Source organism: Magnolia sinica, chromosome 17 (genome assembly GCF_029962835.1).
Source record: "Magnolia sinica isolate HGM2019 chromosome 17, MsV1, whole genome shotgun sequence".
In the NCBI taxonomy this organism is placed as follows: Eukaryota; Viridiplantae; Streptophyta; class Magnoliopsida; order Magnoliales; family Magnoliaceae; genus Magnolia; species Magnolia sinica.
Window position 1 is genome coordinate 26,244,267 of NC_080589.1, and position 27,980 is coordinate 26,272,246.

General features: G+C 40.4%; 1 protein-coding gene and 1 long non-coding RNA gene across 2 annotated transcripts in view; both read right to left on the reverse strand.

Moving 5' to 3' along the window:
* Positions 1 to 7,592: 7,592 nt before the first annotated feature.
* Positions 7,593 to 27,980, reverse strand: part of LOC131230790 (exosome complex component RRP4 homolog) — a 44,421-nt gene continuing 24,033 nt past the window's right edge. The window contains exons 6-7 of the mRNA XM_058226775.1: positions 19,006 to 19,074; positions 7,593 to 8,269 (exon numbers count right to left, since the gene is read on the reverse strand). Of these exons, the coding sequence (XP_058082758.1) occupies positions 7,808 to 8,269; positions 19,006 to 19,074 (531 nt within the window). The 3' untranslated portion in view covers positions 7,593 to 7,807. The remainder of the gene's footprint in view (positions 8,270 to 19,005; positions 19,075 to 27,980) is intronic.
* LOC131230791 (uncharacterized) lies at positions 8,570 to 11,265 on the reverse strand. Its single transcript, XR_009164097.1, has 2 exons — positions 9,499 to 11,265; positions 8,570 to 9,437 (listed from the first exon to the last, which is right to left on the reverse strand). It is a non-coding gene; the product is annotated as an uncharacterized LOC131230791 (long non-coding RNA).

Here is a 27,980-nt window from a genome sequence, read left to right on the forward strand (position 1 = left end):
AGGTTGTAAAGGTCTATGGTAAACCTGATTTAAAACCATTTGGATAGTGAAATCTGGTACACTCTACGAGAGAGTGAGTCAACTGGAAGTGGAGTAAGTACATAATTGAACCATTATACATCGTGTGCAATGAGCGAAATGATGTTTGTTTATAATTGTTCTATTTTGCTAAATGATGTGAATGACTATCTTAACTGCATTAAGCAGGTTTGATAGAATGCCAACATGATGTTTCATCATTGTAGATTTGATATATGCATTCCTTGTTTTTATTGGTTTGTTTGAGTAATTAGAAGTAAGTGATGGTTGTTTATTAAGTTAAAATTTTAAAAGTTTTATCCCCCCTCCCCCCCCCCCCCCAAAGACATTAGTCATATATCCATGATTCACTTGTAGCGGTAAAACCACAATTTCAATGGGCATGTGGGGCTCACGTGTGGGCAACCACTAGTGGATGGGTCCTATGAGATTTTTTTCTCCTTTCTTCATTCGTATTTTCTCTCAGTGGTTTTAAGTTGAATTTCAAATTCAACTTTGAACTTAAATTAGATAAGGATATTGGATAAGACCAAATAATCTCCAGCCTCATCCAAACTCTCGATGCTTTCCTATAAAATGGGAAGAGACTCACGAAAATTATTCTGAAATTACAAGAGTACAGAGAGAAAAATAGAGAGGAAATCCCATCCCTTATGCGATCGAAGCAGTAAATTTTAATCCAGAGCCATCCTTACCGTAGAATTAGAAGGGTGATCAGACTTATATGCTCCTGTAGTAGTTAGGTGAATCACTAGACATATATTATTCATCATTGGCTTTGCAAAGGTCCCACATCGTGTAGACCATCGGATGGTGGGCCTCCTCTTTCAGGCTGACTTTCGCAATGGTGGGGCCCACATGAGTTTTTTGTTTTCAACACTGATGTTTAGGCCATCCAATGAATATGAGAGGTCTCACCTCGTTAAGAGAGTGGATGCCCCATGCACAACATGGTGGACCCTACGTATTTAGGGTAAAAAGTGAAAAGGAGAGGAGAACATTATTTATTATAGTTTTATTCAGTGCTTTAAATAGTTACATTATGTAGCATGTAGATTACACTATATACCATAGCTTAGCCTCAACGCGACGTAGCTCATGAAAATAGTTTAAGTTGCATGTAGCTGCATGATAATTTGCATATGCTACATAGACAACGTTACACGCTACGTCGCTCACATTATAAGTTATTTTTTGCAGTAACATTAAAATCAGTTAATTTTTTTAATGATTTGTTATATTTTTGTGTTTTCAATAAAATTAGTTAATCTTTTCAATGTTTTTAGTAAAATAATATAAGTAACAATATTAAATCAGTTTCATTGCTCTTTATTTACATTTCTATTATTTTATGTAACGGCCTTAATTTTTGTGACCTACTTGAGACCTTGACTAAAACAAATTAATATTTGATTTTTCCTTCACTAACAAAAACCAAGCACTTAGCCTACTTAGTAAAAGCACTATTGGTTGAGGGGTAGGTCAATGAATTAATTCCCTGTACCATAGGAATTTATATTTTTGCCAAAATTCAAAAAACGCTAATGGAATCTTCTAGAATCAGGGCTCCCACTTTATTTAACGAGGAGATTTGTAGAAAATTCCTGCAAAAAACCCTATACCAAAGAGCGATCGGGTGAGAGAAGGAAGTCCTGTGGAAGAAGAGCCTCCACCAGTAAGTTTCCATCTTACTATTCTTAGTTTTTTATAAATCCCTACCAAATTTTTTTAAAAAAAAACCCTGGATTCAACCAATGGACGTGGTGAGTTCACCCTACATCCATCGTCTTGATCCGAGGAGTTTTAATTAATAGAAGACTGTTTTGAATAAGTTTTTGTAACAAGGAAGATCGACATTGAGAAAACCAACTGTATCAGTCTAGGAGATTCAAATTAAAGGATCCCAAAACCATATCATGTTAGGACCTCGAATTCTAGAGTGATCCTACTGAGGAATTCCCACAGCGATCTGCAAAGTTATATAACTTACAATAGTTTTTTGTCGAAAATAGATTTTAACTATCAGTTAATGATGACAGGTATTTAGATTTGAGTGATCCTTTGATTTTTCTAAATTCGATTATGAGAGAAACCATTGGATGGGTTGGACCCAATTCCATAATCAATGAAAACCATCAAAACTAAGAAAGAAGAAGAAAAACCCTAAAATTTTCAGAAAACCAGATAGTGTAACTGAACATATCCGATTTTGGTCGATCGATCGAAGTCAGTATTCGATCGATTGAAGGAGGTCGATTTTTGTCTAGCGATCAAATTTTAAATTCATAACTTGGTTTGACTAATAGAACCTGAGGTTCGCTCGATTGAGGAGATCCTCGAGCGATCCCGATTGATCGAACTCATTTAATTGAGGATGACCAAATTAGTCCAACGAGCTAGCTGATTTAATCTGACGACACTCAATCGATCAATGAGTAGGGCTCAGTTGATCGAAGGTGACAAAAAATGTCCAGAGACTTAAGGAATTTAATTTAAATTTTATTGAGCTATGGTCGATCGATCTAAAGCGAGGGTTCTTGAGTGGCTCGATCAATCGATCGACAATCCCTGTTTTCCAAATTTCAAGTTTTGAAATTATATGGGTTATCTTGCTCGAGTCAGAGGTTGGAATGTTATGATTGAATTTGAGTATGCTAAATCATCTTAATAGAGATTTGAAGTATAGTTTTTATGAAACATTCGATTAATTAAGAGATTTGACCCTGCCTTGAATAGGTGAGTGAATCCCAACGTGTCTCATATCTACATGATTGAGATAGATGATTTGATGATTGAGATTGTACTAATTGATATGGTTGTTGTATTATGTTGCTTGTGTTATTCTTCCTCTACGATTCATGATTTGAGAGATTTCTTATGTTGATCATGCAAACATGTCAATCTGTGATAATATGAAAATCAGTTGTTCATCTCAGAGGGAGATGTATCTATTGACTCTGCATGCTTATGCATAGACATTGGGCATACATTACATGCTTCAATTTTAGAATGTGTACACACCTTGTGCCTTGAGTTCATGGGGGATCTTCCTGGATGGTCATGCTTGACAGATTCATTGTTAAAAGCCACATAAGTGGAAGCCTACTCATAGAGTAGATGAATATATTACACATGTCTACCTAGGTGGATGTCTGTAGGGTATGAAAAGGCTAAGCTATATGTCCTAGGGGGGGGTGAATAGGACTATGTCATATTTAAAATAATTACAGCAGAATTTAATAATAAGATAGCCAAATAAAGGAAATCAATTTACAATGCTGAAATGAAAAGCTACCTCAATAAACAAGTATTGAGAGGTTGATACAAATGTTGTTCTAAGGACAACCTTACACCATAAAAACCAAGGGTTTATGGCGGGACAATCTTATTTCTAGAACGTTCTTTGTATCAAAAATTCAAACTGAAAAGGAATTAATAAACAGCAAGGAATTGAAATAAATTGCAAGAATTTAAATCTATATTATTATAATATTCCCTACTGTACTTGAAATGTAAATATTACAACATTCACATCCACACATACATTCCACAAATTTGAATGATAAAAGATAGGAAAAATAAATCACACATCCACAAAACACAAAGAGTTATAGTGGTTCGCTTGTGTGTTCACCAACTGTTATAAAACAGCCACACAACTTGCTACTCCACTCCTAATATCCTCACACAGGGGATATCAGCATTCACTATCAAAATAGGTTTCACAGGTTCACCTAAAACCTTTACAATTGTGTCTTTTTAACTTGGGCTTACACAATCCAAAAACCCACTTTCTGAGTTTTCTTGCTCTTCTCAGATAACCAACACAATGAGATTTTTCTGGCGAATCTCAAAAGAAAACCAAAAAGAATAGAAGATTTACGCTAATGTAAAATACCAAGATTCTCCTTCTATAACAGCCCGATAGAACCAATCAGAGTAGAAGTTCGAATATAGAAGTTCAATGTCCAATACTCACTTTAAAATGGTTGTAGGTTCTAATTGATTTTAAATTAAACCAAATTGGGCGTAGCTTTATTTGATTTTGATTCCAAGAAGGTGGAATACAGCAATTCCTCTTTTCAAATAAAATTGGAATATAGGAACAAAATCAAATAAGAAAAGCTAACAAAAGAGAATATTAAATATGCACAATGTAGCTTAAAATGAACACAAACTTATCTCAGAGAGGAGCCTTGAATTTTCTTGAATTGAGTTGTCAATATCTGAAATTCGTGTTCAATTTATAGATGCAAAAATCTCGTCTACGACTGGTCTTGGGAACCCTTCGACTAGTCGTAAAACCAACGGCATATTGAATTTTTGAGCGTGATCTTAAAAAACCGTTCTACGACTAGCCTTAGGATTTCTACGACTGGTCTTAAACCACCTACGACCGATTGTAACTGACCCAAGACTGGTCGTAGGAAACCAGGATTGGTTGTTGTAGTTCGAGTCGTACATCTAGGACTGGTCAAAGGACGAGTCGTGACCATTCCTACGACTGGTCGAACAGTCTCCATGACTAGTCGTAGAATAACAAAAAAAATTGCAACAACTTAGGACTAGTCGTGGAATTTTTTGGACTGGTCGAACTAGTGCCAGGACTAGTAGAACAAGGTCCAGGATTAATCTTAGAACAGACTAAATTCATATAAAAAAAATTTGATTTGAATTATGTATACAAAATGACCTACCCTAAGGTCAATCTAAGGTCATTCATACCTGGGACATGAAGTATGAACATTGAAACTTCATTCTTTCAGATGAAGGTTGACCTTTGAACCTTTTGAAGCTTGAGATCTCTAATTGATATAGCTTGATCTTGAGATCTTCTACAGCTTGAAATTAAACTTCATCTTGAGTTGCACTTGAGTCTTGAAATGCACTTGAGTCTTGAACAAACACTCTTCTTATCGTTGTAGCTCTGAACATTGATGTTTACAGAAGAGGACAAAATACATGACCTTGCATTTCTTGAAGTCGATCACCATACTTGACTTGAAGCATTGTGATGTCGTGTCTTGAACATATATATATATATATATATATATATATATATATATATATAAACATACAAACACAAGACACAGATAGAGGTTTTGGCACAACAAAATTTGACAACCAAAGGAGCATGAGACCATAGCACTTACAGGGTACAAGTTACTCATGCCTACCTAGGTGGATGTCTGATGGGTACGATTACGGGTTGATGGATATCTAACCTAAGCAACTGGATGATCATCCCACTTGACATGCATATCATGACATCTCTGTATTCATTCTCATACCACATACCCTTTAATTCAGTTAATTGTGCTATCTTATATTGTGTTACATATAAACTATGTTGGGTTCACTCACTAGCCTGGTCAACTAACGTCGTGGATTAAACAACCATACAGAGACAGATGATGCAGGACAACCTAATCAGGTGCAAAACGATGAGGCTAGGTTGGTGGATGAAACTCAGGACCAATGGTCGTACCTGGTGGAAGATGAGTTCCCTGTATTAGACGGTTGAAGACATTTTTGAGATTTATTTTATGAAGTTTAGTTTCATTCATGTTAATTGTGTGATTTGAATTATGTTTATAGTATAACATTGTTAGACAATGATTGATTATTTAGTTGAATAAAGTCCCAAATTGATGGACTTAGATTGATTTTACAAATTTATCTTATGAATGTGAATGTTTGAAATGAAGCATTGTTAGATAGAGTAAGACAATTGGATGTATGAATGTTAATGTACATATAATTATATAATTGTGCCTCTTATCAATCGTATGATGGATGGATTTATGTACACTCAGTGTACGAGTCATACACCATAACTCGGGTCTAAGGGTGCACATTCTGTATCCAAAGTGCAGGGCATGACATTTTAGGTTGCGTTTCATTGCACCAAATATTATGAAATTTTGTTAAAGTTCTTTATTAAGCAGTCTAATTTGGTGTAGAATATTATGAAAAGACGCAACCTTTATTAAAAATCTAAAAGTAGCACATAGCTTACGCTATATGCTACGTAGCTTATGCCTAACGCTTCAAAGGGGTGAACACTACATTACATGCTATTTGCCATTTAAAACACTGGTTTTATTTACTCACTTATAGAAATAAGGGTATTTTGGTCATTCTATTAAAGCCTGTTATAGACTTTTTAACCAAGTATATAGGAGAAAGTATTATAAAATTCTTATAGTATAAACATAATTAGGTGATTAATAAGGAAATAATTGTAATTATATCATAACTATAGATATTTGATTTAACTATCCCAACTTTAAGAGGAAGTCTATAAAGCAAAATCAAAATTTTGAATGGAGCTAGTGAACATGTTGGGTCCAACGAATTCAAATCTTGCGAGAACCTATTAGTGTTGTGTGCTTTAAAAAGCTAATGTTGATCTTGACTGTTGATTATGAAGACCATTAATCTTGTATCAATATGTTACTAATGCCATAATTAATATATGAGTTTAGTTTAATTGTTTATGTATTTATCAGTTAACAGAGAGTTTCTTCTATTGTCCTTGTGAACTTAAGTTTGGGCACAACGGCCACTAGCCAACGGAGAGTGTTGTATTAGATCTCATTACTTTATTAACCCATGACCACCTAGCAAGTTCTAGGATGAGTTGGTGTTTTTACGTACCCAAAATACAAGTGTCGAGTATTCATGGATATGGATTTTGTTATTAGACCGTTTGGATATTTACATTGGAGGATCTTTTCAAATATCTAGATCAAGACACCCATTATGTCCTGTTTCAACTAGTGTATATACCAGCTTTAAATAATCCTTAGACGTAAAAACACATGGGGAGTTCAAGTTCCAAAACATAATGTGCTTTAGCCCTTAACGAGGTTAGTTAATTAGCTCATATGTGGGTGTGGTGGGATGTATGTATTAAAGATACAATTGAAGTCCATATGATCCAACAAAGGATCCATTGATTGCCTAAGAACACTTTGCTCTTTGTGATCTTTCCATCAATTAAGATGTTTTTAGCTGAGCTTGGCATGCAAAATTATTAAAATATTTCTAAAAGAAGAAGAATCTCCTCTCCTCCCTTCATCCACGTCCACCCATGTGGGTCCACCTATTGGACGACTCTCATCGTGCATGGCCCTAACCCTAGGGGAGATGTTAACTCTCCGATATCTCCTCCATCTAGGATAAATAGGGGTTACACCTCCCACTTTGGAGGATCATCGTGGACAATGTCTACATCATGATCTACACCTTAAATCAGGGCATGATCTCTCTACCATTGGTTTGTATTAAGGTTTTGATTTTTTAAGGTTTTGATTGCATTGTACATTGAGCTCCTAGGGCAATACTAAAATTGATTGTTTTTTAAAAAATATTCATCATTTTCAGTTATGATAGAACCAATCCACGTATGAAAACCCTAGCAAATACCCATTAGGCAAAGCAATGGAACCAACTCGTTTTCAGTTAGGGACCCAAACAATCCAAAGGTTTGCAAGATTTCTTCTAACTACCAATCAGAGAAGATGGAAAGCCTTTCTGCAGTAGGCATGTAGATAACCATATTTTTCATAAATTGTACAACAGTTGTTCCAACATGAAGAAACACTCCAAATTTTCTTTCGTCTCCTTTCAACCATTTTCTCATTAAATCATGATTGAAAAGAGAACAAAGAAAAGAGAAAATTAAAAAGAATTCCTGAAAAAAAAAAATGCATTACTAAATCATTGAATGAACAACACGAAACCTACAATTCTCACCCAAAAATCAACCCTTCTTTTTTACCAACGAGTTCCGTCGTTTGGCCTCTCTCTCTGCTATTTGAACACAAAACTCCGCCCCGAGCATATCTTTTATTTCGATATTCAAGAAGGAACTCGCTTCGGCCGTGTCAATGATCACTTCAACAGAGATAATGAAACCCAACATGGACAAGACACGGACCGCATTTGCAATCCGGCATATGTTTCGCCTCGTTTCTAGTGGAGTATAACTCCGTTCTAGTTCTTCAACAGTCATCGATCTTTTGTTGGTTTTACTGTTCTCTTCCAGTTTGTTCTCTTGATCTTCTATCATTTCATTTTCTTCCATTTCAACATGCTCGGCTACCCAAATGAATCCATTGCACCCAAGGATCAAATCAATGCCGTACTGTTCAAGGTGGTGGAAATGCTGTTTCCGCCGCTTCACCAAGTATGGAGGGACTGTGAGCAACTGACCCCTCTCGAGCTGCATGACAAATAGAGAACTGGCAAAAGATTAAAAAGAAAAATCTAACAATCAAAGATGATAGTAGATAAAAGATAATAAGACGATAAGATACACTTTTTGGCTATGCATGGCACACATGTACAGCAACCAAGAGCCTCCACGATGGGGCCCTGTTGACAACAGAGCATAGCCCAACAATCACACTAACGAGATGATCTTATTGTTCAGATTATTCCCTTTGAATTTGGGAAGCAGCAGATCTTGTATGTTATGAAGCCACCTTGACTATGGCTCTAGGAGTAGCTCTCTCTTTTATTCTTTTCTTTTTTTTCTTTTTGAAAGGTTTTAGGAGTAGCTCTACAATGATGAAGATTCAAAAGGATCTACTCAATTAGTCTGTCTAACTTATAATGAACCCTAATGTGCTGTTAGCATATGTAGGGGTGCGACTTGGGCGGGTTGGGTCAACCTGAGCCTGATCTGACCTCAAGAGGACCCAACTCACAACCCAGTCCGACCCAAATTCCAACCAAGGGTTCCCAACCTGAAACCAACCTCAATTACTCCATACTCAACCCTGTACACGACAGAGCATAGACCAACAATCACACTGACAAGATGATCTTATTGTTCAGATTATTCCCATTGAATTTGGGAAGTATCGGATCTTGCATGTTGTGCAGCCAGCATGGCTGGCGCTATAATTGGAGCTCTACAATGATGAAGTTTCAGAAGGGTATACTCAATAAGTCTGTTTAATTTATAATGAACCCCGTTAGCATATGTAGGGGTGCGACTTCGGGAGGTTGAATCAGGTTGAAGGTCAACCTGAGCCTGATCTGACCTCAAGAGGACCCAACTCACAACTTGACCTGACCCAAATTACAACCTAAGGTTCCCAACCCGAAACCATCCTCAGTTCCTCTATACTCAACCCTAAACCGACTCTACCCATCCCAACCTAATCCAAAATAAAATACATGTGACTATTCCCAACCCGACCTAACCTGACCCGAATTTGCTCATCCGATTTCAGATGGGGTTGGAGTTTTCCAACCCTAACCAACCCAAAGGACCTGCAAAATCCAACTAGAGGTCGGGTTGGGTCAGTTGGGTTTGGGTCGGGCTAAGGTCAACCTCAACCCAAGTTGCAGCCCTAATCAATATGTAAATAAATGCTCAAAAACTAAAAACTTTTGTAGGAAAGGCCTAATCAAAGTTACAGCATGCTAGAACACCAAGATCACCTAGAAACTTTTGTAGGAAAGGCCTACAAGACCTACAAAGATGTATAACTATCAACATACATATACGAGTTATTTCCATACTCCATGTACGCACTGAGCATGAGCAATGATCCACAATCATCAACTTCAATCGTCATCACAGCCTTGCCCCACCTATTTCGGGTTAGTTTTGTGGATCCTGTTTCGCCAATCATTCCTACAGCCCTATCCTAAGTGAAGTGTAACAAACCGTTGTACCCATTCTCACACGACCTCAAGCCAGGTCCTTCTAGGTCTTGCCCCAATCGTCCTTTCAGACCCTCCGACCCTAATCAAGGGTCCCCACCTTATCGGTCCCATGACAAAGACATAAAACGTGTGCATATAATTCCCCCAAATTGACATAAACAAGTAACACTTTGCAAATAATTCAATGTCCACAAGATTCAGCAGGCAAGTGTAGAATCTAATGATGATAGACCACAAAAGCATATGAGCCACAGTTTGACGACTAATGGGACTGAAGGCAAAATACAATACTGTGAACCATATGATCGTTGTGAAGAGTGGAAGCACCATCAGGAACAAGATCGCACTAATAAACATGAAATCCCAGGCCAAACCCCAACCATGACAGCTCCGATCAAACAGAGAAAACACCTGCCTAATCCTCTTCCATCTCAAGGAATTCCACGTTCCAAATGATAAGAGAATCCCCAGATCTGCAAGTTCCTGGTAGAAAGAACCAGCGACTGGTCTAATCCAGCTGGCTGAGAAAGACCCATTCTTACAAAGAAAATATCTTCCCAGTCCACAATCCATTTTGCCTTCCACTTAGTTCCTCCCCCAATTTAGACAGAAAATTATCAGTGTGCCATGCATTTGTTGCAGTGAAACCATTTATTGTGCCTGTCTTGGTATCGATTCCGTAGTGCAGGTGGCTAACAGTGAAGTGTGAACTGACAGTGGATGTACTAAAAAGCTAACAAAAAAAAAAAAAACATTTATTGTGCCTGTCGTTTGCTCAGATTTACAAGAATAATCCAGTATTCCAGTGTGCTATAAAGAGAACTGGCATGTGTCGAAGCTGATTACCAGTTTGTTTGAAAGAAAGCCCGGATTATAATAGCCATCTTCATATTTGACATGAGCATTAAAAACACCTAGTCATCGAAGTCATAACCCAAGACAGCATGTCATTTCTTGATTTCACAACTCAAATCTGAGAAAGATGGTGGCACACATACTACGTAAATAAATCACTGTTATAAGAAAAAAAAAAAAATTGTAGTTGAAAAGTGCCATGTACAATATTTGACCACGTTATGACTAAATTAATTATAAATCTCATAATTTACCATCTTCTCTAAAAACTATCTGATACAGTTGCAGGAAATCTTGTCAAGGGAAGAGCATTAGTGAGAACCACTACAGAAACCAGTCTGGACCCACGTTTAAATCATCACTGTAGGTTTGCTCCCTATAGGTGAGGGTTCGATTCCCCTCCTTGGCTTTACCCGATACACGTGGTTGTGGGTGATTGCGTGTATCCGCAGGGATTAGTCTCACTTCAAAAAGAGGTGGGGACACCTTGTGTCTTTTAAAAAAAAAAGGAACAAAAAAAACTACTGATCCTGGATGAGGAGAAAACTTGGAATAGAAAAGATACGTTCCAAAAGTTTCTATATCCTGTTCATCTAGACTCATTCTTCCTTGTTGAATGGACCGCGATGGATGGTCATGATTATGTGTGGCCCACCTGGTTGAGGGAATTGGGCATCACCCCTCCCACCCCTCCCCCCCCCCTTCGGCATCACACCTCCCTCCCTCCCTCCCTCTATTCTTCTTTTCTTAATGAACATTCCTAATGGAGAAAATATCAGTGTTTCTTCTTCTCAAGTTACTGATGTTCAAACACTTCTTTTGCTAGAAAGTTAGCCCCACCGTGATGCGTATGTGAAATCCACTCCGACCATCAGGTGTGTCACTGACGCAGGACAGCCCTAATTATGATGCATGCTCATGGAGATAATTAAACAGCGGAAATAAAAGGAATAAATGATCTAAAATTCTAACAATAATCATCATAACTGAGAAAATCATAAAGGAAACATGCAATGGAGCGGGCCATCACTACAACCATGGAGTATGGAATTCAATTACTACTTAGGTTGGATCCGGCGAGGGATGAGACCTCCCGATCTTGCATGGTCACACCCAATCGATCAATGAAGATCACTAGTCCGAAGAACCAAGAAGTTTCTCGGATTAGGGATTTGAGAATTTGGGGATTTAGAGTTTAGATCGGTTCTCAAGATTTTGATCGAAGAGGAATTAGCCAAAACAAAAAAAATAGAAGAAAGAAAGTTATTACCTTGAGGAAGTTGGAGGGGCACAAGAAGAAATTAGAAGAAGAAGATCAAGGGGAGAGAAGAAGCACCATTAGAGAGAAGAGAGGAAGGAGGCAACCAAAGGGTTTGCTTTTCATTCATCAATAGTTGAAATTCGTGTTTAGGGCTTTACCCCACTTAAATAAGCACATAAAGACATAAAATTACTAAAATACCCCTAGGATAAGCAAATAAAGATATAAGATTACTAAAAGACCGCTAACTAAGTCAAAAACGTGCAAATAACATAAGTATGGGAAAGTTTGGGCGCTCGGTCCTCTTTCTCCAATCTTCCTTCACATGTGTCTTCCCTAAGTGGGGTCTTCTATATGTCCAATCACATGTGAAAGGTCTTCAGCTCTTCAATATTCGCCTATCTACAAGGACGGCACTTGTGGTTGGCGCTTTCTTCGTTGGTACACCTAGAATGCACTTGTTCGCATCAATTCCCCTCGGGTGAGAAAAACTCGACCCCGACGAGTTGAAACTTTTGTAACGCTCAAGTAGATCTGGATCAATACCCTGCAATGCGTCGCCCGACAGCCACGTAGATTCAGACGATGGTTTGTTCTTCCACTTGACAAGATACCTTTGGAAACCCCCATCTCTCGTGGATACTATCTCGTCATCCAAGATTTCCTCAATTGCTTCTTTATGGGTAATGGGTGGAGGAGGGGGTGGAAGGGGTTGGGTAGCAAACTCAGAAAAAAGCCATGAAAGGGATGATGTATCAACAATGGGAGTATGGGCACGGACTAGATCTTCCACATTAAAAGTTGGATTAATGCTCATTTCAGATGGAAGGTCAACCCGATACGCGTTGGACCCAACCTTTTGTAATATCTTGAATGGTCCAGCACTACGCGCTTGTAATTTCTTTGCAGATCTTTGAGAGAATCGCTCTGGCCTTATTCGCACCATTACAGTCTCCTTCTTGAAATTCTTGCACTCTACGATGAGAATCAGCTAAAACTTTATAATCATCATTGCTCTTATTTAACCGCTGTTTAATATGTGTATGCAAATCATGAATATGGCGTGCGAATGCATCGGCTGACTCAGAAGACCTTTGGGTAACAGACATAGGTAAGAGATCTATGGGCATTCTAGGTTTATAACCACTTACAATTTCAAAAGGACTCAACCCTGTAGATCTATTAACTGACCCATTATAAGCAAGTTCAGATTGGTAAAATTAGGTCCCTAGTCTTAACATGTTCACCCACTAGACAACGTAGAAGATTTCCAAGGCTACGGTTTACCACTTCAGTTTGACCATCTGTTTGTGGGTGGTAAGCAGTAGAAAATTGCAAATGAGTTCCCATAATGTGCCACAGTGTCTTCCAAAAATAGCTAGTAAATCGAACATCACGATCAGACACTATGGTTTTAGGTAACTCACGGAGACGCACCACACCATCAAAAAAAAGACGAGCAACATGAGACGCATCTGACGTCTTCGAACATGGGAGGAAATGCGCCATTTTAGAAAAACGGTCCACAACGACAAAAACGGAATCGTGCTTTTTTATAGTCTTGGGAAGCGAGCACGAAGTCCATACTAATGTCTTGCCACGGAGCATTGGCAATGGCGTGTACAACCCGGTATTTTGCTTTCTTTGCTTTGCCGGTTGATAAGTCGACACCGCCCTAAAACTTTGGCTACGTCTCGCGTGAGGCTTGGATAGAAACGATCTTCCACGAGGGCAATGGTCTTATCACGACCAAAATGGCGGCTATCCCTCCCGAATGAAGCTCCCAGGATGAGGAATTCACGAAGGGACATACGGGGAATACAAAGTCTGTCTCCCTTGAAAAGAAAGCCATCTTTAAGAACATATCCACCCATAATATGCTGGTCACTAGAGAGCGACGTGTAAGTACCCCCAAAATCAGGACATATGGGGTATTCATCTTTCAATTGCTCAAATCCGACTACCTCTACACTCAAAGAGTTGAGCAACGCCACTCTCCTACTAAGGGCATCCGCCGGTTTGTTTTCAACCCCGGCCTTGTGTTTCAAAACAAACGAATATTCCTGAAGAAACGCTACCCACTTGGCATGCCTTGGGTTGAGTTTCTTCTGAGAATGCAAATATCTCAAAGCCTCATGGTCAGAAAACAAAACGAATTCTTGCGGTAGGAGGTAGTGTCGCCAATGTCTCAGGGATTGCACTACCGCATAAAATTCTTTGTCGTATGTGGAGTATTTTTGTTTTGCCTCATTCAGTTTTTCACTGAAATAGGCCACTGGGTGTCCTTCTTGACTCAACACTCCACCTATACCGACACCAGACGCATCGCACGCTACTACAAAGACTGTAGAAAAGTCAGGTAGACGCATGACAGAGCTTCCACCATCTTGCCCTTAATTTCTTTAAAAGCCTTGACGGCGGCTTTAGACCACACGAACTCTCCCTTTTTCATGCACTCGATAATGGGAGCCATGATCGTGCTAAAACCCCTAATGAACCGACGATAAAAAGTTGCTAGGCCGTGAAAACTTCGCACCTCATGAATGTTCCTTGGTTCTGGCCACTCAACTATGGCCCTGACTTTTTCAGGGTCTGCTTGCATCCCTTCAGACGACACTATAAATCCTAAGAACACAACTTGGTTAGACATGAATGCACATTTCTTAAGATTAGCGTACAACTTTTCCTTCCTAAGGACACTACAGACCTTCTTTAAATGTTCAAGGTGTGATTCCTTAGTGGTACTATAAATAAGAATATCGTCAAAGTACACCACTAGGAATTTTTCCATGAACGGCCTCAAAGCTTGGGTCACCACCCGCATGAAAGTACTGGGTGCGTTAGTCAAGCCGAAGGGCATGACCAACCACTCATACAACCCATCTTTCGTCTTAAACGTCGTCTTCCACTCATCTCCTGGGCGTATACGAATTTGGTGATATCCACTCTTGAGGTCTATCTTAGAGAATATAGTGGACCTGGCCATCATGTCAAGCATATCATCAAGTCTAGGTATAGGGAACCTATACTTGACAGTAATTTTGTTTATGGCACGGCTGTCCACACACATACGCCACGTGCCGTCTCTCTTTGGCGTCAACAATGCAAGCACGGCACACGGGCTCACACTCTCTTGGATGAAACCCTTTTGCACAAGCTCATCAACTTGCTTCTTCAACTCTGCATGCGCTGCAGGGTTCATCCTGTGGTGAGGAAGGTTCGGTAGAGTAGACCCTGGGACAAGATCAATGGCATGCTGTATGTCCCTCATAGGTAGCAACTCATTCGGTAAGTCTTCAGGAAATACATCACTGTATTCCTTCAGGACCGAGATCACCTCACAGGGCAACTCTGATGGAACCTCAGGTGTAATTTCTCTAGCCACAAGGACATACACCATAGAATCCTCCTTAGCCTCTTTTTTAAACTCTCTTGCGCTGATTATATGTAAAGACTTAGGTTTGGATTTCCCCATTTCTCTAGGCTCACTTGCCTTCTCATCCTTCTTCCCTAGTGTATTCTCAGGTGGCATGGGATTAAGTTTGATCTTTTTACCATTATACATAAAAGTACACGCATTCGAACGGCCAAAGATCGTGACATCATTATCGAATAGCCACGGTCTACCTAGGATAACATGTCCCACATCCATAGGTAAAACATCACACCACAGGGACTCTTTGTATGACCCAAACTCGATGGGGACTAGATATTGCTGGGTGACAGGTAGGGATGTCTTGTCAACCCAAGAAACTTTATACGGGTCTGGATGAGGTGTGGATTTCAGTTTTAAGCGATCTAAGGTGCTAGTGGAAATCACATTCTGACAACTTCCACTGTCCACTATCACTTTACAATTCTTTTCACCACACTTGGCAATAGTGTAGAAGATAGTGCTTCGACGCCAGTCAGCACTACTTCTAGACTGAGCTAACACACGCCTTACTTCTCCATCCACTTCTTCTTCATCAGTAAGTCCTCCTTAAGGGTGATACTCTTCAACTTCATAATCACCCTGGTCATCTCCACCCTCGTGGGACTCGCCTATAACTAAGGCTCTCCCACAGCTCTTCGTAGGACATTGATTAGATAGGTGGCCAAGGTTGCCACACTCATAGCACCTCACTTGGCTCATGTTACTAGGACCGGCACCAAGAACCCCTTTCCCCTTGTCCTCCCTAGGCCTAGGCGGAATGGTCGCTTGTGTCCTAGGTTGACTACCAATATTAGGTCTAGTTCCTTGGGAACTAGATCTAGCAATGGAGTCTCGAGATTCAAAACGACAAACGACAGGAGCCTTTAGATATTACTCTAACTCCTGCACAACTTGATATGCTTCATCTAAGTTCGTTAAGGGCCGAGTAATAAGCTTGTGCTGAAGATCTGCACAAAGGCCCGTCTTGAAACGAGAGAGCGTTACTAGAGGGTTTTCTCGGATATCACATCGCATCACATACTCTTCAAATTTAGCGATGCAGTCAGCGGCATGCATTGACCCTTGGCGTAAGGATTGTCATTGGTCAAGGAGCTTCTGACGGTATGAGAGAGGAAGGTACTTCTCCTTCAACTTCTCTTTCATCTCATACCAATGTGTGATAGGGGCTCTACCAACTCTCTCTACCCTACGCTCGGTGTTGGTCCAGAAGAGCTTGGCTTGAACCACAAGATTCATCTTAGGATACCGCATTTGACGGTTTTCTGACATGCCATACCACTCAAAGTAGTGGTCCATGTCAGCAACCCAGTCAAGGAATGCCTTGGGATCCAAGCGTCCATCAAAACTCGGGGCCTCAACTCTCACACTCTTCATCGCACGCTCATCTGGATCATAACGGTCTTGATGACCACATGTGGTTCGTGCCTCTCGCACCACACCACGACCGTTACCACGATCTCTATCCTCACTACCACCACGTGTGGCAGCACGTTCTTCAATGATTCCTTCCACTTGGGAGTGCGCATCTTCCCCTACAGCGGGGTTTTCCTTTTGGGACGCCTCTAGTTGCTCCACCTTAGTCATGGTGGTGGTAATTTGGTTCTCAAGGCGGGCAACTCACGCCTTTGACTCGCTTCTAGGGCGGTTAACTTTTGTATCAATTGAGCAAGTTGCTCAGATAACTGCTCGTTATTCATGGTAGGTTGAAGTCCGAAACCTCTACCTCTTCTCGTGGGCATACAATGAAGACTTGAACCAAACTCTACCTAACTAGACTACTAGGTGTTATGACTTTCAAGATGAATGCGATGAATGCAAAACTACTATGAACTGACACAATTAAGTTGAAACAAGAAACAACTCAAATATGAAAATTTTCCAAATTGAAAACTTTCTAAACCTGGAACTTTCATAAGTTAAACATAAAAATCAAAACCCTAATTTGATACCTCGATCTAGACAAAAACCATGCAAGCCTAGGCTTTGATACCAAATTTGACGCAGGACAGCCCTAATTATGATGCATGCTCATGGAGATAATTAAACAGCGGAAATAAAAGGAATAAATGATCTAAAATTCTAACAATAATCATCCTAACTGAGAAAATCATAAATGAAATATGCAATGGAGCGGGCCATCACTACAACCATAGATTATATGGAATTCAATTACTACTTAGGTTGGATCCGGTGAGGGATGAGACCTCCGATCTTGCATGGTCACACCCAATTGATAAATGAAGATCACTAGTCCGAAGTACCAGGAAGTTTTTCGGATTAGGGATTTGAGAATTTGGGGATTTAGGGTTTAGATCGGTTCTCAAGATTTTGATCGAAGAGGAATTAGCCAAAACAAAAAAATAGAAGAAAGAAAGTTATTACCTTGAGGAAGTTGGAGGGGCACAAGAAGAAATTAGAAGAAGAAGATCAAGGGGAGAGAAGAAGCACCATTAGAGAGAAGAGAGGAAGGAGGCAACCAAAGGGTTTGCTTTTCATTCATCAATAGTTGAAATTCGTGTTTAGGGCTTTACCCCACTTAAATAAGCACATAAAGACATAAAATTACTAAAATACCCCTAGGATAAGCAAATAAAGATATAAGATTACTAAAAGACCGCTAACTAAGTCAAAAAACGTGCAAATAACATAAGTATGGGAAAGTTTGGGCGCTCGGTCCTCTTTCTCCAATCTTCCTTCACATGTGTCTTCCCTAAGTGGGGTCTTCTATATGTCCAATCACATGTGAAAGGTCTTCAGCTCCTCAATATTCGCCTATCCACAAGGACGGCACTTGTGGTTGGCGCTTTCTTCGTTGGTACACCTTGAATGCACCTGTGTCCGCATCAGTCACCCCATGCTGGGTCTAGGACCCAAAAACCAGGCTGGTCCGTGATTCAGGTGAGCCACAACAAGGGAAACAGTTGATAGGGGGGCACCCACCCTTAATTATTTACAAGACACACCTCGTTGGGTATGTGAAATCCACTCCGACCATCACATGCATCATTGGACGTTAGGCCCAGGGCCCAAAAACCAGGCTGGTCACTGATACAGGTGGGCCACACTATGGGAAATAGTTGTGAGAGGGGCGCCCATCCTTGACTTTTTACAGGGCCCGCCTTGATTGTATTTGTATGTGAAATCCCCTCCGGCCATCAGATGCATCATCATGTTAGGCCCTGGGCCAAAAAATCAGGCTGGTTCATATCACCAAGCAAAAGATTTTGGAGAGTGGATGTCCCCTTGTACACTGTTCACCATCATGTGGCCCAACTGAATGAGAGGTGGGCCTAATTTTTTTACCCTAGGCCTAATGCTGAATGACAGATCCATGGGTCGGCGTGGATGTTACATACACATCATGGTGGGGCCCATCCGAGAACCCTCCTATTTTGTTGCACATAAGTCCCCTGTGGCACAGCTCGCAGAGGACCACTACTAAATTTTGAACCTCTTTGCACTGTTATGTCATCATGTTTCTAGCATTGATTTTTAACACTTCTTGAACTGATTACCAGTTACCCCTTTGGTAACAATAAGTATGTGCACCCTCCTTCCGCTGGTTATACTCTTACCTGAACGAGTCACTTATATATTTAGGAGTCAATCCTACATTCAGGAGTTTATTCTTTCTATTGCAGGAAAATCAGTTTTCTCTATTGGAAATGATCTAAATTGGAATTCCAACCATGTAAAGAAAATACATAAATACAAACTGAAGAGAGACCTTTCCATACTTCTGACTTCGTGCTTGAAGTTGTAAGCTTCCATCATGATGTACCCCACGGACTTCAGCCTGGAAGAAAATGGTGGATAATGCATTAGTTGCGGTTACAAAATCAAAATTAACCAAAAGTGTAAGGACATTTACTAACGTCCACAGAGTGATCCCCCAAATTCCAAATTCATTGTCACAGGAATGTGTATGCATGTGTACAGAGTATTGCAAGCAATGTGCATTTTTTTTTCTCTTTGCACTTGACAAATAAGTTAATAGTGAAAATTAAAAAATAACAAATAATTTTCGTTAATACATTATGTTAAAGAGGAGAGAGAAATGAAAAAGATGGACTGATGGAGAATGAGAGTATGAGAGGATTCGTTCTTCCTCCCACAAATGGTTTATTTATAATAGATAATTACAAGAGATAGGAACAACATAAATGACAATAAGAGATAATAATACATTAAATGAGAATAAAATCCTCTTGATCTGATGCTTCACAGGACATAAGAAACTATGACTCTTCAGAACTTCTAAGATACAGCATTCTCAACATTCTTTTTTATTTTATGAATGGCAATTGATTTTATTAAAGAAAAGGAAAAAGAAGGGGGAAAAACAACAACAAAGCTAGCAAGCTCTGGAACGCAAGGCCAAAAAGCACTAAGCAGATTACAATTAATGCCCAAGATCTAAAACCATTATACTGGTGTGCAGGTCAATTGCTTCGTCAACTATATTTGAGACCCTCCATGAGGCATGGACAGAAATGCTTCAATTTGTCATTTTTTTGAATCACCGACAACAACTGAAGGACTGAAATAACAAAAAATAGGAGACCGCCCATGGATGCTCAAAATCAATTTTATTGGAGTACTTGGGAATCTGAGTCCAAACGAAAGTGGATATGTTACACCTGACGTAATGTTTACAGAAAATAAGTATTTTGATCCAATTGATATGAAGCAAAAGCAAAAGCTCTTCTTTTTCTTTTTCTTTTTCTTTTTTTTTCTTTTTTCTTTTTTTAAAGCCGATGAATTTTATCAAGGGTATACCCATCTCTCCCCCCCCCCCAAAAAAAAAAAAAAAAAAAAAAGAGGGAACCAAGGACGCCGAGACAGCAACCTGGCTACAAAACTAAGAAATCCAGATTACATCCCTCTGTATTGGGGTTAGACTCTGACCATTCAGAAATCAACAATCTAAATTTGAAGGCAACACTATCCACCATCTTTTTGGAATTGTCAAAGCACCTAGCATTCCTTTCCTCCCAAACCATTCACCATATAGCAAGTAATGGCATTCTCCAAAGAGCCCCCTTGATGCTTGGAAGGTTGACACTGTGCCACGCTAGCAAGTAAGAAGCCATTGAACTCAGCATGGTCTACCTAATTTGGAAACGGCCCAGAATATCTGCCCAAATTGGCTTCGAGAAAGAGCAGTGCAAAAATAGATGGTCAACAGATTCTCCATCTTGCATACACATGTAGCATATATTCGGAATAACCATAGCCCTTTTTCTCAAATTGTCTATTGTGAGGATTCTCTTTCTCCCCCACTAGCCACCCAAAAGCGGCTATCTTTGGAGGGACGGGATAAGACGAAAAAAATTTAGAGCAACACTCCTCACCAGGATGCCCAGACCTGGTCAACAGAGAGAAAGATGACTTCTGAGAACCGACCCGAGGGATTAACTTTCCACACCCTCTTTTCCATTTCGTCCTCACTAGGGGTGCGAAGGTAAATGCGCTCCAAGAGGCCAACATAGTCATCCACTTCTTCATCCTAGAGAGAACATCCAGGGCGAGGGGGGGGGGGGGGGACGGGCACCACCATCCCTCCAATACGAGAAAAACAATCAGCCACATAAACCGAGGGATCCGGCACCAGATTGAAAATGGAATGAAAATCATTCTTTAATACATAGGAGCCAACCCATTCATCCTCCCAAAATCTGATTTTTTTCGTCGTTTCCTAGAGAAACCCCAACTCCTTGCCAAAAAGATTCCTTGATTGCCAAGACATCTTTCCACAAGGCGGAGGCCCTATAGAGAGTCGAATGTCTAGTCCACTAACCCTCCCTTAAGGTGCCATATTTGCAGGTAAGGGCCTCATCTTCCTCCCTAAACCTCCAATACCATTTTCCAAGCAACACCAAATTCATGGATTTGAGATCCGTGACACCGGCTCCTCCCTCGGTTTGCAAACCTCTTCCCACTTAAGGAGATGGGACTTTTTCTTATCAGTTGCACCTTGCCAAAAAAATCCCGCCTAAGCATCTCAATTCTGCAATAATTAACGTTAGGCAGTTAAAAAGCGACATAAAGTACACGGGGAGATTAGACAAGGCTACTTTAATCAAAGTGATGCAACCTCCAAGAGACAAATATCTACTTCTCCATCTAGCTAGCATCATCTCCACTCTTTCCACCACTTTGTCCCACAAGTGTTTTAGCTGGTTTACCCACACAAAGCAGGAGCCCCACAAATGTAGCCAGAAGTGAACTGGTCGCGCGACCAAAAGTCTCGGTGAACCTCTCCACTTCTTAAGTCTCCATCCGCACAACAAACATTTTGGTTTTGGAGAGATTGATTGGTTTTGGAGAGATTGATTTTTAAGCCCGAAATAACTTCGAGACACTTTACAATGGTACACATGCTCTCCACCATATCCTGTGAAGCATCACAAAAGAGGAGCATATCATCCGCAAATTGAAGATGTGAAATGGGAGAAGACATACCTTCTATAAAGAAACCTCGAATAAATCATTCTTCTTGGCCCCTCCGAAGCATGTTGCTTAAAACCTCCACTACCATAAGGAAGAGGAAGGGAGACAACAGGTCTCCTTGCCAAAGGCCCCGGGAGCTCCCAAAGCAACCTTTAGGGGAGCCATTAATAATAATCAAAAAATGGGTTGAAATAACGCATTCATGAAGCCAATACCTCCATTTCGGACCACAACCCAATGGCATCATGATATAATCAAAGAAGGCCCAATCAACGTGATCATAGGCCTTTTCAAAATCTAGTTTGCATATAATTCCTTTTTCTCCGCCTGTGTCTTGAGTGAAGGCATTCATGAGCAATAATGGTGTAATCCAAAATCTGGCAACCCGGCACAGGCACTTTGACTCGCAGAAATGACACTCCCTATAATGTTCTAAAGCCGCATAGCCAATACTTTAGATAATATTTTGTAGGGGCCACCTATCAAACTGATAGCCCGAAAATCCTTCAAGGATTTTGCACCTGAAACTTTAGGAATGATAGCGATAAAGGATGTGCCTATTTCTAATGATAAAAGGCCCCTATCTTGAAATTCCTTCATAAACTTCATAACATCGTCTTTCAATACATCCCAAAGGATTTGGAAGAAGGCTAGTAGAAATCCATCCGGACCCGACGCTTTATCCCCTTCTAATGCATTGATTGCATCCTTAACCTCTTCCAAAAAACGGAGCTTCAAGAGAAGTAGCCTAGGACTCGGAAAAGCACTTGAGGACGAGATTGTCCAGCTTAGGCCTTTCCCACTCTTCTACTTGCAACAAACTTTTGTAAAATCGAGGAATTTCTGCTGAGATATTTTCCTTGCCTTCTGCACGAGAGCCATTAATAGTAATGCTGCTAATTTCGTTCATCCTGGCACGCACACTCATAATACTGTGAAAGAACTTCGTGTTCTTGTCCCCCTCCTTGAACCAAGCATTCCTGGAACGTGGTCTCCATATTGTTTAATCTTTTATCACGCTACCTGCATATGCTTGAGTGAGGCTGATTCTATTTGATAAGTCTTCCAAGGATAGAGCCTCCTCTTCCGCTTTAATACCCAAAGCTTGGCGCTTATGAAGAATCTCTAATGTTTCCATATCTCTACTGCAAAGAACATCTTTCTTCCATTCTTTGATTTTGTTCTTCAAAAGGTAAAGCTAGTGGGATAGCTGACTGAAACCCTCGAATCCCTCCACCTCGAACGACTACCACCACTCTTTCAATTTCTGTTGAAATCCTTCTATTTTCGACCAATTGAGTTCAAATCTGAATGGCTTTAGTCTCCAATTCTTGTCATCCACTTCAAGAAGCAACGGACAATGATCTGAGACTGGCCTCGGCAGAGCCCTTTGAAATACAGAGGGATAATATTCTAACCAGTTGGAGGAAATGAGGAACCGATCAATTCGGGACATGATTGGGCTTACCTGACCATTAGACCATGTGAACTTGGCTCCATCCAATGGAAGATATGCTAGCTTGAGAGAATCTATCCATTCAGAAAAAAGTGCATGCTGGGAGAAACCCACCCTATGTTTGATTTTTCCGATCCAAATCGAGTGATGTTACCTCTGATGCACCATGGACCATCGAATTGAGGCGATTAGCAAAGATCTCATCCCAAAACTAGGCCCTCCTATCTTCCCGGTTAGGATCGTATACTGAAGTAAACAGCCACTCCCATCCTGATGAAAACAAAAGTTGAGGAGGAGTCGTGCCACAAGTCTATTTTCGACCAAAGATGAGAATTCCAAGCAACCAAAATCCCTCCCGGCCTCCTTGTAGCATCCAAGTGAATCCACTGTGGAATTGACCCCCCATACAGATCTCAAAAAAGCTTGAATGAAGCCCTGAATCTTCGTTTCCTGCAGCTATCAACAGTTGCGCCTTATACCTCTTGCAAACATCTTTCATTTGGCCTCTTTTATATTTATTCCCCAAACCCCTCACATTCCATGAGATTATCCTCATTTGGGAACTGATCTTCCCCTTCTCCCCTTTCTCCTTCTCGAGCCATCTGAGAAAGACTTCATGTTAAAGCTTAAATTGACTAATTCTTTGCAGCTGTTAGACGCTCTGATTGTGGCTTTAGGTGATTTATGGCCTACCAAGCTCTTTGACCACCTGGAAAAGGGCTCGGTAATCTTCCGGTCAATCTCCAAAAGACATACCAATGAGCCTCCTGAAATGGCCCAATGCCTCCCCTATCCATCACGTTTCTTTGACCACCTCCACCAAAGCATCCCATTTTGGCTCTAGCTTATCTTTAAGGAGCAATGTCTTCCCTTTCACTTCAACTGCTACTTCCTGGAGGGGCGATGTCGAGAATCTCCTTGTGATCGCCTCCAGGCTTCTGAGAAACCCCCTGCAATAATATTTTCTCATGAAATAACTTGATCAATGCTTGCATATTACCCGATTGATTGTCCGCAGTAGTGGAGCCAGCCTCCCACTCCAATTATGATTCCCCATTATAGAAAGATGTAGCATTATCATCTTCCTCTGAAGTCATTCTTACAGCCTAAAGCATTTCTATAAATAACAGAGCCTCACGAGGTATATAAATGGGATCTCTCAAAGTCGAGATAGCATTGCACATGGAGGACTTAACATTGAAGTGCATTCGTGTGAATCTGGTAGGGTATCCACACATGTGGCTACAGCACACTCACAGAAGTCTCTGTCCGATATGAGAGGATCCAACGGCTGAGAATTCATGGTAGAGATAATCTTGAAACTAGCTATCATCAAGCCTCTACCCATTCAGCTTCAATACCGGGCATGAAGTCGTAGGCTAAAGCTGAGCCTCCAGCATCCATTCTGTCGACAGAAGACTCGTCCAAAGACACCAAACCAAGATGGTTCGTCTCTAAAACAATCTCACACCCTAAAAAGGAGAATTGAACCTCTTTATCCACACCACCTACATCCCTTTCGAAGTTACGTGTCTCAATCTTGGCGGAAGCAACATCACATTCTCCATAGCCAAACCTTCCAGAAGCCACGGCCTGCCCCCTCGTTTGCCATGTGTTGCGAATGTGCTAGAATTGAATATGCTGGAGACACATAGCATCCGAAGAGACTCGTGTCCCTATGGAGCACTAAATCGATGTTCCTTCCCTACAAAGCTTGGGGGTCACATCCATGGTTGGCAGCCTGCTGACCACCTCCAAAGGACCTGTTGATATCTCGCCTCTGTCCGAAACATATCTGTTATTGCACCCATCTTCCTTGCAGATGCGAACCTCACATGATTCATCGCCTATGAGTAGAAACTTTTTCTTGCGGCTTTTCTTGCGGCTTCTCTTGATGCACACTCGCCCCCATCGGATTTCAACCTTGTAGATGGTACCCAGATTGATAGAAACCACCTCTCCCGGCCATTCTTCTATTAGAGCAAACGTCTCTCTCATCCATAGCTCCAAAGGGACTCTTCACCTTAAACCAGCAAACCTCCTTTTCCAACGAGGAAAACTCATACCACCTCTGCAGGTCCACCAAACCTCCCATAGCCGCTAGCCCTAGATTTAAGATCTAGTTAACCTCCCTCTGCGACGAAAATGGGATCCACACATGGTCTTCATTAATGATTTTGAGTTCCTTTTTATTCAGGCCTTCAGCCCCTAGGTGCGGCATCCATCTGAATACATCCTCCAGGGACGCCCCTCTGCTAACTTTCGCTACCACACTACAACTAAGGGATGACTTTGAGAGATCTAAAATTGACGGGTGGAAACGAACCCCTAGATTATCAAGGGAGCCTTCCTTCTAGATTAAGTGGGAAGTGGGAGAGCCCTTCGTATCAGAGTAGGGAAGCTCATCCTCTCTTCGAGTCGAGATAACTACTTCTTGATAAGAGGTGGCCTTCCTCTGATAGCTAAACCTCGAAATCAGGAACCCGGGTGCAGGATCTTCTTTGCCACCGATGTTGTTTCAGGTTTCTGCTACCAAGAGCCTCCAATAGATGGGGTTGCAAGAATCCCCTTCCTTCGTAAGTCCTTTCTCAAAGTAAACTTTCTTTGGCCCATGACGAGATACTCGGACCAACAGAGGAATCCTACTGAAACGTCTTCCATTGAGTTCATTGATCACCTTTTCAATTTCCTCTACTGTCTTATATCAAACAAACACGTAGCCATGAATCTCTCCGGAGCCCTTAGATCTTGGTACAACTACTTCGCAAACCTTCCCTGATTGTCCAACAACCCTTCTGAAATTGATCTTCGTCCAATCAAGAGGAAAGTTATCCATGAATAACGTTGGAAGTACTGGTAAAGAAAATCCATGTGCGTCTTTACAAACTACGAAATTTCTACCTCCCTTCAGCACGGGGATAAGGACCTGACTGTTCCAAGTCTGCTCCTTGATTTTCTGCGAGAGTCGATACATCGAGAGGCCTACTAACATCCCCTCCAACAATGGAATCCTCAGCTCGGTCTAGGTGGATTATAGGTGCAGCCACAATCCCACCTGGCATGGGTCCCGGCACAATTCATTGCTGGCATCGATTCCAATATTGGGATTGATGCAGATCTTCTGACGGACAATTTTCTTACCTATTCTCTTTGATGATTTGGAGAGGGGATTGGATTTCAATATCGCCTTCATACCGCCTTCTAGCTAGTATGAATAAAAAATTTTCCCACAAAATCTTATGGTATAAGGCAATTTCAAGGCGCTATCATGTGAGCTTCTAAGGGGAGTAAGGGAGGTTGACCACTCCATAGAGAGGGGGGAGGGAGGGAGAGAGAGAGAGAGAGAGAGAGAGAGAGAGAGAGAGAGTACATGCAAAAGTGGTTATCTTACACGACACTAATGGTCAGAAAAAATTGGTATTTTGGTCTGTTGCCATGAAGCAAAAGCTCTCCTATGGAATATATTTATTTTTGTGTGAGCTTCCAAGAGTAAGGGACCTTGACAACTCCTTTGAGAGAGAGTATTCACAACCATTTCATGTTTTTTGGGTCGTTATCGCATAATGTATCGCACCCTTGAGATACATATACATATCAGTTATCGCATGGGATATATCGGTAGTATCACATAATATATCGCTGTTGTTGGAAACATGGGGAAATGTGGGGAATTTGGTTGAATTTTTCAACAAAACATTGGGAATTGTTAAATTTAAAATTTAAAAAAGAAGAAGAAGAAGAAGAAGAGAAAAAGACATCAATACACACCTAGAAATCAAAACATCACAAAAAAAATAATAATAATAAAATCAATAAAAATAAAAAAGTGCATATGATAGGTTTTCTTTGCATAGGTCTTAATCTATATGTTGTCTGACTGAACTAATGCAAATATATTCAAAGTCTATTCATATAATTTATAAATGTAAGAAGACATGTATGGAAACACAAGCAATACATTCAAAAGTAAAAGAAGTAGAAAACTAGAAATATGCCTGTTAATAATGTGTGTGGTTGTAGCTCAGACCCAAATAGAGTTGTGTGGTAGCTCAAAATCATCATCTTCATCCCGACGAGGCTGAGCATAGTATTGTTGTTCTACAAACCAACAATACTATGCCTGAGTCATAGTTGAATGATACCAGTGAAGATACTCTCTAACATAACATTGATACCCATCATCTTCGATTTGAGAAAAATTGGAAAAAAAAATCAATTTTTTTCAAATCGGCCCATATTCCACCGAATCCCAAAATTAAAGACTATGTTATGATGATTTCATCAAACACTCCCAAATCCTTTGTAATGGGGGCCAATTAACCATTGATCCAAGTGGAATTTCAAAAAAAAATTTAACATCTTTAATTAAAATTTATTTTTTTCCAAAAAATCCCCAAATTACCAAGAATCAATAGATCGAGTTACGTGCATGTTTAATTTTGGTTTGGACACAGACTGCAACCAATTTGAAAGAAATTGGGAATTTTTTATTTTTCCCAATTTTTCACAACTTAACCCATCTCCCCCAAATCTTGAAATCGAAGCTCCAAACCCATGATTTTTTTATGTGAAACATGAATAATCATGGATTTGTAACCATTTGACACTAGTTTAACATAATGGATCGAAATCAAAAATGCTCACCAGATCGAATAGGTGAGATATGCACTACCTACACGTTTCGTATTGCATAGAGATGGAATACAAGATATATAGTGGGATATATCACCCGATATCGTTGACATTGAAAACATTGCAAACAGCTTCTCAATCAACTCAATTGTTTCCTCGTG